Raw genomic sequence first — 12,798 nt, 5'->3', positions numbered from 1 at the left:
TTAAAATATGAAAGTTAGTCTGGTTAGCTAACATCCGTCTGCACCTTAGTGAAGTTCGGGGTTTCTTCTGAAATTCTCATCTAAGTGCCCGAATTCGGAGTGATTCATGTGGCCAAATAGAACCCACTTATCAGGTTAGGCTAGCTAACAACTAGCTCATCAGAGATTTTTAAAATTCAGTAAAGGCACGTAGGATTGCTCAAAAATTTTGAGCCATAGCTTTTTGGAAAGGTCTGGATTTGGCCTTCATTTCATTTGTTGGGAGTTTTTATAAAAAACGTCGTATGAGGAGCCGAAAACCTCTTTGAACAGGCTGTTACCGAACCCGGAGAGCCTGTCATAGACTAGACTACCAGTCTCAGTTTTGAGTCCGTAGAGAAGGCATTCCTTATCTAAATCCAGTGATTTCAGATTCGTCAGAAAGGCGTGCGAGTCGCACACAATTTTTCTATGGACTGCGTCTGTCGAAACAGAGCATACAGATCCCAAAAACTCTATTTTTTATAGTCCTATTCAGACTCATCTTAGTAAAACAGCTTCCGCACTTATTGAGATCTGTTTGGATCTTGGATCATGGATCAATACTTACCGAATCTACATCAGATTCCTTGTAAATCAACCATGCCTAACACATTTATGGGGTTGAAACTGTGAAAAAAATACCAAAAGAGTAGAAAACCCATCGAGCACACGTATCACAAGCACCTACTCTCTCTCTCTCTCTCTCTCTCTCTCTCTCTCTCTCTCTCTCTCTCTCTCTCTATATATATATATATATATATATATATATATATATATATATATATATATATATATATATATATATATATATTAACCCCTATCAACAAGCAGGTAAAGTGACCCACACAAATCGGACACTTTTTGAGCCATTGATCATGCACACAATAAGCAATGCAAAAAAACTTTGTGTTATTACGATTTTTCTGTGCAGCCAAGAACCGCTGCTAGTTTTTTTTTGTTTTTTTTAACGTGCGGCCTGCCAAGAACAGCCAAGACCCTTGTTTGATGATATGGGTTTTTGTATATATATATATATATATATATATATATATATATATGTGTGCAAAGAATATTTAAGAACATAAAAAATATAAAAAGGGGTTTTGCCGTGCAATATCAGGAAAATATGATATTTTTATAATAGGTGACATTAAAAAATGAATGTATCAGTCTTTGAAATTATAACAGTTGCAAGATTTTCAAAAATTAAGCCGATATTTGGGGGCAGAGTTTGAACACATCAAAAAGTCATGGCATACAATCACATATCCAACAACAAATCATAATACATAGGAATGCTATATTATATATATGGTATCTCGGATCGAATTGCAAAATTTTTTAAGGAAAAAGTAACCGGTAGAAGTCCATGAAAAGATGGGGCATTACATGGTGTATTTTCCCTAGGTTTTTTGGGTTGAACTATGGCAAAAATGAAAAAGAAGAATGAAAAGAAAAGAAACGAGAGCAAGGTTCACATCAGCAAGCCCTTATGTAGCAACCAAATTTGCATGTCATTGCTGACGTTTTAAAAACGAGAGCAGATCAAGTGATCTTAAGTGATTTGACATCTTCTCTTTAAAAACTATCTTTTACATGTTTATCTCAAAACCATAGAAGTGACTATCATGGAAAAATCCACTACTCATGTAGAATCATATCATGATGCTCACTCATTACCACTTTTAGAGGTTGTGTTTGATTGCTTTGGATCTTAAATATGAGCTTAGGATCTCATATTCCTCATTCTTTGGCTGGACTCTACCTTTTTTTGCTTCAGACAATCACCTTTTAGGAGCTTTTGAAGATATTAGATTAGAGGATCTGAGATCCTCTGCTTGAAGAACCAAGGATCTGATGTAGACTCCATGCCAAATTAGAATCTCGGTTAAGAGATCCTCAGCAATTAAACACACTTTTAAAAAGTCGTGATTTTATTACCAGCAATGTCCTTCAGCACCTTTTTTTTTACATGGAGTGAAACCAGCGATTTTTTTGATCCCTAAAAGAATTCATGTTTATTGTTTTGTTTTGTTTTTTTGATAAGCAAGCTGGGGTTAGGTGTATCCCTACCAGAACAACAGCTGCTCCCATGTGGCAGAGGGATTCGATCCTGGGCCTTCAGCTTGACACAGGAACCCGCTTACCACATGGGATACCACCTTGTTGGTAATTCATCCTTCTGTAACAAAATCAGTCTTTTGGTAGCCCCCTTTTTGTGGGCAACGGAGTTAGTTGGATTCGCCCTCTTTTTGCCGGCAACCTGACCCTTCTTTGTAAAGCTTGGAGTCGATACCTCGTCGCCGTAAGCTTGGTTCTGTTTTAATTTGCTTATTTGTTTTTCTAATAAAATTAAATTTCTTCTGTCTTAAAAAATAAAATCATATATATAGAATAATGGGTCCATGCTAAACCCATTTGGTGCTAAACAACATGTTAAATGGGTTTTTCAGCTTCCCCGGTACTTTTTATATGGTTCTGGACCTATAAAATGTGTTGGGCATGGTCGAATTATTAAGAATCCATACCCAGATCATGTGTTTTTGATGAAAAAAATTATGTTTGGAGCCTCAAAAATTTTGGACCGTTGATTTTTCGAACTTTATAAAAACTCACCCATGTGTTGGAACCAAACGCTTCAGATCCCTGTAAAATCAAGCACATAGATCATGTCAAAATTTAAAAATGAAATGAAAAAAACTCAAAAAACCTATTTAGCATGCAGTTTAGCACCTACCCATTACTATATATATATATATATATATATATATATATATATATATATATATATATATATATATATATATATATATTGGATGACAAGGAACCCTCATCGAGAATGGGACCACTTAATGGGCTCACCCCCTTGTGAGGTAAACACCGGGTAAGTCCATGACCATCGTGCCTTACGTGCCCCCAAGAATTAAAAAAAGGGCAATCAATAATTTTAAAGGTTATCCTTATTCTTACCATCTGTTAAGATATTATACGGTACGAAAGCAGAGGGATTGACACCCGAATGGATTTGCTTGTTGGCACGCCTCACCAGTAATAAAGGACGACAACCTACAACTTCACTACCTTGAAAACCATGGCAAAGATAGCACTAACAGATTATGTGCATTCACCTGTTTATCCTTCTATAAAGATAAAGGAGTTAGTGTTCTACAACTAAAGAAAGAATCATGCAATTATTAGGGTGAATGAAGTCATAATCCCACTAGCAGGTTACGAGAGGCAAGGCAATACTTTTATCACCTGTTGCCTGCGCAAAAGAGCTCAAAGGAAATATTTCCTTTAAATTGAGGCTTGGATATTATGATTTTTTCCATCACGAAGAGAGGATTTGTTGGATCCAATATCAGGTAATAAACTGTTAAAAAGGTGTAAGAGAATGCATGTTGCCAAGTAAGAAAACCTGAATTGCAAATAAAATGTTGTCGCAGAAAGAGAAAAAACTTAGAGGAACTCTTTGTGGCTCCTCGGCTACACCTATAACCCAATCTTAAGAGTGTAGAAGAAGAATTTTTTACTCTTTCTTGGCTTTTTAGATACACATAGAACCGAATCTTAGGGTTGTACAACAATCCAAGCAGAGCCAAATACGGGTCTTTTCTCAGAGAGAGAGAGAGAGAGAGAGAGGCCAAGTACCGGTCCTAGACTCGGCTGAATCTCTCAGGTTTAGTGGGAAAGGCCTATATGGGTTTCATATAGGACAGAAAGATCCCACATATGGTTCTAGTTGAATCCACATTGAACCCACATAAGTTAGATCAAGGTTTAGCTCGGACAAGGGAATCTTGATCAGGTTTGGATGCATAGTCTCTCTCTCTCTCTCTCTCTCTCTCTCTCTCTCTCTCTCTCTCTCTCTCTCTCTCTCATTTTGACATAAACAGGGAAACCACCTCACTCATTACCGAGCTTACTGAAAAAAAAAACCCTTGTCCCTTGCCAACTAGGGAATATACATAGCTTCAAGCCTGCAGCAAGGGATGTGCCTCATGAGTTCCAACTCGTGACATCCGTTCAGCTTGGTGACTCTCACAAGTCGCCCCTACCAAATGAGCCTCTTCAGGGTAGATGCATAGTCTGGTTGACTTTGCTTTGATGTAGAATCTGTAAATGTGAAACTCTGCCACTCACTTTAACAAGCTATGAAGCTGCAAATTTTCATGGAAGAATTGGACTCTCCAGCACAAACAAATATGGATTTTTACCATATAAACAGACAGTATATATACAAATGCAGACTAACTAGTTCTGCTGCAAGAAGTTGTTAGATATCTAAAGTTTTAATTAAGTTCCCCCTTAGAACTATGACAGTTTTTTATTTATCATGGAAAAACCACCGCGTCCTGAAACGGGCTGGGAGTTGTCATGTTGACCATGGACCTGATCAGTGCCTACAGTATAAAACTCCACGAGTACCTCCCCTACACAGACCAATTTGGTTTTGGTCTTGCAGCAAGGGATGCACACTCCGGGTATGATGAACAGAAAAGTTGAAAGGCCAAGATATTACAGATCTTGAGCATCATCTAAATTTGTACTTGGTTGAAATTTTGGATTTTCCTGCTCTATCACACAGCAGTACCTGAGAAGCATCTCTTGTAATAATAAAATTATATGTTTGGACATTGACTTTGGGAAATATTGAAGATGCCCTTTCTTAAGCACACAGACTCACTCTGCCTCGTTGAAGGGGCACACAGTCTATGGGTAGTGTGTCTCCTACCAACCAATCTTTCCACTTATTTAACACCATTTGATTTTTTTGGAAGCGTTGGTAACTTGGTATGCAGGACAGGGCCCTCTTCTTCAGTACCACTCTTTTGTCTTTATGGATGGCCTCTTTTATGTTTATGAGGAAGCAGGATTATTCCTGCATCTGAATGAACAGTGCAGATCCACTCGTGATTGGCATGGGACCCCACAAATCACGTGTGGTGGTGGAAGCTTCAAATAATTGTCCGGTATGGTGGAATCAAGAAATTATTAGCCAATCAATGCATTGGATGGATATCATAGAAGAAATGAGGCTGAAGGTGAGAACTGGGGTAAAAAAAGGCCATCTTTATGCAACACTAATCAATTTTCTTTTCCCTCGTCTTTTTTCTCTTTTCACTGTACTACCTGTTTCCCCATCTCTGAGATAGCAGATGTATGGTTGATATATACAAACACTGCACAAAGAGCAAAGCCATTTAAAAACTATGCAGAATAAGTTGGTTTAACAGTTGTTAAAAAGAACAAGACTTAAAAAAAGAAAACTTATCACTCTTCAACTTCTTAATTATGTTTATCAAATAATTTATCATAAATGGGCCTAACTCTCATTTTCTTGTGCTCTGCTGCTTGTGCTGTAATTCTTTTTATATGCTAGACAAAATGGAATTATTCATGTGCTTATGAATCAATAAAATTGATTAGAACTACGTTCCTTCTTCAATGAGGCCATGAGATGAAACTAATTATGCAGCAATCTTTTGGATAAATCATACGGTGTTTTAGTAGGGATGGCAGTGGACCAGGGGCGAGGCAGGGATGGAGGAAATGAAAAGAGGATGGAGAATAACCTGTGCGGGGATAGACTTATGCTTTCCCCCGCCCCATTTCTGATCCCCAAACCTTCCTCTCTTTCTTTAGGAATGGCAGTGGACTGAGGGGAAACGGCCCCACCCTGTTGGGACCTAAGGATGGAGGATATGGGGGGGGAGGGGGGGGGGGAGACGGAGGTTAAAATCAAAACCCGTGAGGGATGAAGCGGGAATAGAGGGCAGAATTTTGAGACAGATCTTGTCTCCCGCCCACTGCCATCCCTAGCTTTATGGTTCGACATCAGATCCTTCTGTCTATCTAGCTGTAACAGTGACATTAACGGCTGTCTTGTACATAAAATTATCAAACTCATAGTAAAACAACAATGTAAAAAAGTATTGTATCACTAGGCCAAATTTTATTCTTAATAGATATTTGATCATCCACACATTATATAACTTGCTGAACATTCCCAACAATTTATCTAATTGTGTGATCAAACGGAAAACCAGGATTCGAATACAAGCACACAATAATACCGAAGGGGGTGGCCTTGGTCACCACAAGACAAAACAAAAATATTTTCATCAGTCTCACTCAAATATTTCTCGGGTTTATTGTGACAAACAAACTGTAAAAATATACGCTTCACTCAAAACTATTTCCTGGGGTAAAATGTAGCCAAGAAACCAGGCATACACAGAACAAAACGGCAGTATTATTCAGACTCTCAAAGATCATCAGGTATGAGTGTTTGATTGATAAACTCAAAGGCACAAGCTTACAACCACCGCCTAATAAATCAACTCAACAACAGCCCCCCACCCCTGAAACAAAAGGACGAGTAAATGAGGGGATCCATGAATACCTAAACCCTGCCATGAAAATACAAACTTGTGCTCAAATATTTTCATATTTTATAGCAAGTGTAAGCAAAAACAAATATTTTTGCTTGTACCCATTTGAGGAGACAATCAAATATGAGGATATTATTTAAGACACAGAAACACAGAACAGACTGCATGACATTTGGAGTCAACAAAAGAAATGGGGAAAAAAGGGAGGAAGAAAAAGTAGGTCGGAGTGGGAGATGAAAACATAGAAATTACTCCACTTTCTGAATTAGTTTCCACATGATAAACCTGTTATTGGATGAAGAAGTGTAAAGTACAAACCAAACAACAAAAATATAGCTTCTGCTTCATTTGAAGACAGAAGGAAAGAGGGAGATAAAAGGAGAAATATTCATAACAAAACCTTCATTTCTGAAACAAGATGAAGGCAGATACATATAGACGTTAAAGATAACATAATCCCTGTCTCCAGAAACCTAAACAAAACACAAACTAAACAAAACTTCAGGCAGCCAAAGGGTCCAAAAAGTGGCACCTGACACTCTGGTATCATCTGTAAAAAAAACAATTACACTTTGAGCGGAACCCCAACATCAATACCCACAAAAAGGGTAAAAGAAGAACCACCACTGTTCACATGGGTTTGAAAATTTGAAAAAAAAAAATTGTGCATCCTCATTCAAGAAAACCAGTACTAGTCAGAACCGCATTCCTGACCTTGCTGAGATCTCTCCCCTTTAGGGTCCTTCCAGCACCTTCATAAACAGAAGAGGATGTGATATGGCTCCTTGCAAGCTTCTTGGAAATCAATTCATGGGGAGGTATTCTATCACCATCATCATCATCTTCATCATCATCAGCACCATCATCCACATTCTCACTGTTATGGCCACCACTCTCAAAACCATGACCATAACCACCACAACCATCATCATCATCACCAAAATACCAAGGTGCCTTCAGGCTCTTCTTGTAAATCCTTGACCAGTCAGGGATGTTAACAGGGGCAGATTGTTGAAAGATCCTAACCACAGAGTTATTGGCAGTGCCACCACTCTTGGGGATCATCCTAGAGGAACTATATGTTAGTCTCCTTGGTGTAGACGCATCAATGCTTTTCTTACTCCTGATCCCATTCTCCCTCTTCTCCTTATGTCCTATAACAGACCACACCTCCTCCTCATCAAAATCCCCATCAGCCATGGCTGCTCACTCTCCAAAACAGGCCTACACAGGATGGGGAAAAGGACAAGGCCTTATAATGTGATAGGATGGGTAGGGGCTTATACCGCGGCCCTTTAACTGATGTACGTGGGTCTGATGTGAAAGGATACGGTCCTGTTCATTTTGCCATCTTAAACAGAAAATTTGTTTCACAGGTATTCCTTTTCTCTTTTTACCCTCTTTCCTTTTACGTGGGGTACCCTCTTTTTTGGGGTGGGAGTTATTGGAAAGGATGAACAGGAAGGGAGGATGGAGAATCACGAAAAAGAGAGAGAGGAGAAGAGACAAGGAGAAAGAGGGTATGGGGAGATTGATGTGCTCTTTGGGAAAAGTGTAAACATGTTGGTTTTGGACGCTTCCTGATCTCCAAAAGCCACGAAAATGAAATGGTTCCTTACCCTTTTGTCTCCTACTCTTGGGATCCGCAGATGGGTGGGAAGGCTCAGCAGCAGTGGTGATGGATGTGCCGGGCAACCGTTCTCTCTCTTCTCCCTCTCTCTACACCACCATTGTAAAATGTAAAAAAAAAAAAAAAAACTTTCTCTGGATCTCTTTTTCCCAACCTCTCACCCTCACTCAAGAAAAAGCCATCTCTATCTCTCGTTTCTCTCTCTAGACCACTATCCACCCCTCCCCCCGTATTTCTCTTCCTTTCTCTCTCTAAGCCACTTCTAGGCAAAACCTCCTCCTCTCTCTATGTGTGATGACTGATGAGGCCTATATTGCTGTCACGACTGCTGCCTGATGATGTGGAATGTGGATAAAGGATAATGTTTTGAGTAATTACGTAAACAATTTGGCTTGGAAAATCTACCTGAGCCCAAAAAAAAGTCCAAGAATTATGGCCCCAACTTGGCTTTTGTGGGAAGTCTTTTGGACACCTCAGTTTGCATACCTTTGTCTCCACTATTTTGAATGAACTGTCCCCAGTTTTTATTGCCTGCAGACCCTACCCTAGCAAGATTCCCTCATACCCATCTCAAACTTTCAATTGTTGGTTTATTAAAACGTAATTAGACAGGCCTATCTGCACCATGCTGTTCCACCGAGACTAGGATTTGGCCCACTTTTTGTACAGGAACAAGCTAAGGAGGGCTAGGCTTAATATTTTACAGCCATGGGCGCGTAAGAGGTATATTTGGGAGCAAAAGTCTCATGTTTTGCAATTAGAATGCTCGTGCTATGATGGTGACATTAAGTTTATATGACCCACAAGATCTCCACAACTGGTTACGTGAGTCAGCTTAAAGCATTCAAATTGGAGATCGTGGAGAGTTCAGTAACTACTCATGTGTGCAGATAAAAATATTGCGGTAGTAACATTAAGTTTATATGACCCACAAGAGATCCGTACAGCTGGTTAAGTGGGTCAGCTTAAAGCGTTCAAGTTAGAGAACATCGTGAATTCGGTACTTTTGTTTTTTGAAAGGCAAGCAGCTGGGGTTAGGCAGACCCTTACAAGTTATAAAACTATGCCATTGGGTTTTGAACCTGCAAAGTCCCAACTAAAGGTGACGTGCACTAGTTGCTCCCACCAGACAAGAGCCCCCGTTGGTAAGTGAATTCGGTACTTAGGGAACATGTCCCTTAACAAATGACTGAAGACCATGGAAAGCTATTGTTGATAGAGTATCCATGGAGTTTTATACAGCAAACACTGAAATAGGGCTACGGTCAGTGTGAAAGATGGTTTCTCTCTGATATATATATTTACTAGAATATGAGAATTAGAAATATGGTCATTTTTTATGTTTTTTTTTGCAAATTCAACCATGTAGATGTGTTCATCATGATAAATTTGCTAAGAATCAACTGTTGGATCGTATATTTTCGATGAAAAAATGTGATTTTTGAATACTTGAGTATTTATATGAGCCGTTGATTTTAAAGCCTGAAAAAAACCTTGTTTATGCATTATAATTGGATGATTCGAATGCAAGTCTTTATAGAACCAAGCATGTAGATTATTTGGTGTAGGGAGGTTGGGTTGTTCATATAAATCAAACCATGTATGTCAAGAGATAAGGAGGTCATATTCTGAAGTGGGTTCTGAATATGATATTGACCATATTTTATGTGTACACCAAGATTTAGGTTCCTTTTATAATATCCTGATAGTAACACATTGCAGAAATTCTTTCCTTTTTCTATTTTGTTGGCAGTTAAGGATAAGTTGGATAGCCATCTTTTAACACGTTTATAAGATTAAGATCAAGTGTGGTCCAAGTTTGTAAGGTCACATTAACAAGCAAAGAACAGGGTTTAGAACGGTATTCTTTTTCTACTAACAAAATGTGAAAGAAGACACGTAGTAATTGTATTTTTTTGTCCAGAATTAAAGTAGGTAACCTGCAATAGATATCTGGAATATACTTATTATGTTCGTTATTTATTCTCTTGTTTATACAATTAGTTAGTTTGTGGTCTTGGTGCACCTCATTATTTATATCTTGTACAGGGTTCTTTTTCGTTTTTATTATATACCTGATTCATAGGGCGTTAGGAGCAGTGAAGAAGCCACATGAGGGCCCTGACCCGAAAAAGAGGCCCCTGGTCAGGATGGTCACCGCCTGGGCTCAACCCACCTGGTGGTTAAGAAGAGCCCCACATCTCTCTCTCTCTCTCTCTCTCTCTCTCTCTCTCTCTCAACCCTTGTGTCTCCAACTCTCTAGCCATTGGATAAGTATCTCCTGCCTGTCCTACGGATTCTTGCAGTGCAGCCCTTCAAAGTGGTGGTTTCTCTATCTTTCTCTTTCTCTCTCTTGAGTCTCAAGCTTGCAGTCCAGTGCAACTTTCGTCAGGCACGGGGCGGTGGGTATTTCATCTTCATATTCTTCTTGTGCTTTTCTTTTAGGGTTTAGGACTTTAGGGTTTTTGGGTTTTGTTTTTCAATTAGCAATTAGATTTTTATTCAAAAAATGATAGTAATGTACAGCAAAAATGATGTCTTTTTGAAAATGCCCTAAAATTTATCAAATACATCAAATGAACAATATCACAGGTTCTCAATTTTTTGTTTGCGCTTTTACCCCTTGCATGTGAGAATTTTTAAGTTTTGCACATCATTATGCTAAAATATTACACATACAAAACTCATCAATAAAATCACATCTAATATTGCGATATTCCAAAAAAGATTGTGAAATTTTAAACAATTTGTTAAATTCTCGTGACGAGTTTAGTGTGATAACCTGCAAAAATCATAAAATTTACAGAAGTTTGATAATTGTGAAATTTTGGATGTGTTGCATGCAATATTGTAAAATTACTATAAATTATGAAAGACTAATATTGCAAAATTTCGTACTTCAATCGCACTTGTATTGTGTAATTACTTTTTCTTACAAAATTTCATCCTATATAAATGCACATTTAGTTTTTTTTTCTCATTTGTATTTGAAACGAACAGTAACCTCAATCCTCCTCCTTTCTCTAGAACTCCAACCTTTTTGGTGATTCCTGTGAAAGTTATTCGCTCCACCTTGTGAAAATTTGTGGTATCCTTCTTCTCAATGGGTAGCTATTAAAGTTGCGGTATTTTTTTATTTTTCTCGTTTACAGTTTAGGGTTTATGATCTTTAAGAATTTTTATATATAGTTACTTATTTTTGTATGTTGTTTGTCAATATTTATCTCTATTTGATTGGGACTGTAAAGAGTTGTACTCTCATATGTATAAGAAAGAACCCACGAACTATGGTAGATTTCTCTTAAAAGATCTACTACACAAAGATGTATAGAGTAATGTTCTTTAAAGTGAAGAGCTATCAAACCGAGCATATATGTGATAGATCAGTGGGCAACCTTGTTGCAAAAAAAATACATTCAAAGTAGATTTTATGTATTATTCATAGATGCTTGCACGATAACCCAAAGATGACTTCAAGAGAAATCATGAACCTCAATTGCGATGTAAGTGTGAAAGTTTCTTACAAACAAGCATGGCATGAACATGAATTGACTAGGCTGATGCTATATGGTTCATTTAAAGAGTCCTTCAAGATGTTTCTTGTTTATTGTCATCATTTGATGATGGGTAACCCTCGATCGGTAGTATTCATTGGGGCTGATACAGATAGTATATTTAAGTACATGTTCTTATCCTTTTGGTCATACATCGATGGGTTTGTCAATGGATGTCTTCCACTTCTTATGGTAGATGACACCTTCCTAAAAGAAAAATACATAGATATTTTGTTGTCTGCCTACACAATTAATGATTGCAGTGATATGTTTTCTATAGCATTTGTAGTGGATAAGGAGTCGAAGAAGTCATGAAAATAGTTTTTGAAGAATGTGAGGAACCAAATAAATATCTACGATCATGATAATCTCAAGGTTAAACAACAATTGATAGTTATCTCATATAGGCACAACCCACTATCTTGATGAGAGAGAAGCTTCACCAACGTAGATTGCTCAAACAACTTTACATAGAAGAAGTTCTACATCTTGGTGAAAACCACAACAGGCCAGACCTATGCTCTGTTTTTGGATGTCCCATGTTGCATGGAGTTAATAGGGTAGGTAGGGCATTAGTGTGGTAGATGGGAAGGGCGTGGGGAAGGAGCGTCGGCATAGGAGTCACCGACTATCACCTCACCATGGTGGTAGTCGAATCATAATACTGGCATCGGCAATTGCCATGCCAATTCCATGATTTTCAGCTTTTCCCTTGTCTCAAACAGAGGAAAAAGCTGTGGATTCCATGAATCCACTCTGGCGCCCTCCAGTGCTGAGATTCCAGGGCCTTATTCCATTCAAAAAAAAATATTAGGTATTTATTTTAGTAATTCTAGCTTTTAGTGCGTGCTGGTATTGTCTGTTAGGCCTCCCCAAGTTACCCAACCTGATGCGTATCCCATTCCCTGCTTCTTTAACTAGACACTCTTGGGGCTCCTGCAGAAGTCCCCTAGTCCAGCCTCCCAGCAACTCGTGTCTTACAATCCTGGGACTTGATCCATGTTAGGAATAGCCGGATCTACATCCAGGCTCATGTCTCATATTTACCAATTCCATTGGCTTAGCTGAGCTGGATCAAAGCCCTGATGCACATCCTTTTTCATATGGATTTGGAGCAGATCAGAACCTGATCCTATAAATCATTTGCTGCAAGGTCTTAACAATGATACCAGGCTTATAACATATCCAATCTAATTAG

The 12,798-nt window shown here is 38.4% G+C and overlaps 1 protein-coding gene across 1 annotated transcript; it reads right to left on the bottom strand.

Annotated features, from left to right (window-relative positions):
- Positions 1-7,088: 7,088 nt before the first annotated feature.
- LOC149830962 (protein S40-6-like) lies at positions 7,089-7,616 on the bottom strand. The gene has a single exon (XM_090011858.1). It carries the CDS (start codon positions 7,614-7,616, stop codon positions 7,089-7,091), a length of 528 nt encoding a protein of 175 aa, XP_089867984.1.
- Between the last annotated feature and the right edge of the window lie 5,182 nt (positions 7,617-12,798).

The sequence above is a fragment of the Nuphar pumila genome, chromosome 7, assembly GCF_984573655.1.
Source record: "Nuphar pumila chromosome 7, dmNupPumi1.hap1.1, whole genome shotgun sequence".
NCBI classification, from domain to species: domain Eukaryota; kingdom Viridiplantae; phylum Streptophyta; class Magnoliopsida; order Nymphaeales; family Nymphaeaceae; genus Nuphar; species Nuphar pumila.
The sequence above is the reverse complement of the archived record's forward strand: the minus strand, read 5'-3'. Positions and strand labels throughout refer to the sequence as shown.

Bases quoted from the DNA above. Each gene is read 5' to 3' on its own strand.
- LOC149830962 (XM_090011858.1), bottom strand. From the start codon at position 7,616: ATGGCTGATGGGGATTTTGATGAGGAGGAGGTGTGGTCTGTTATAGGA.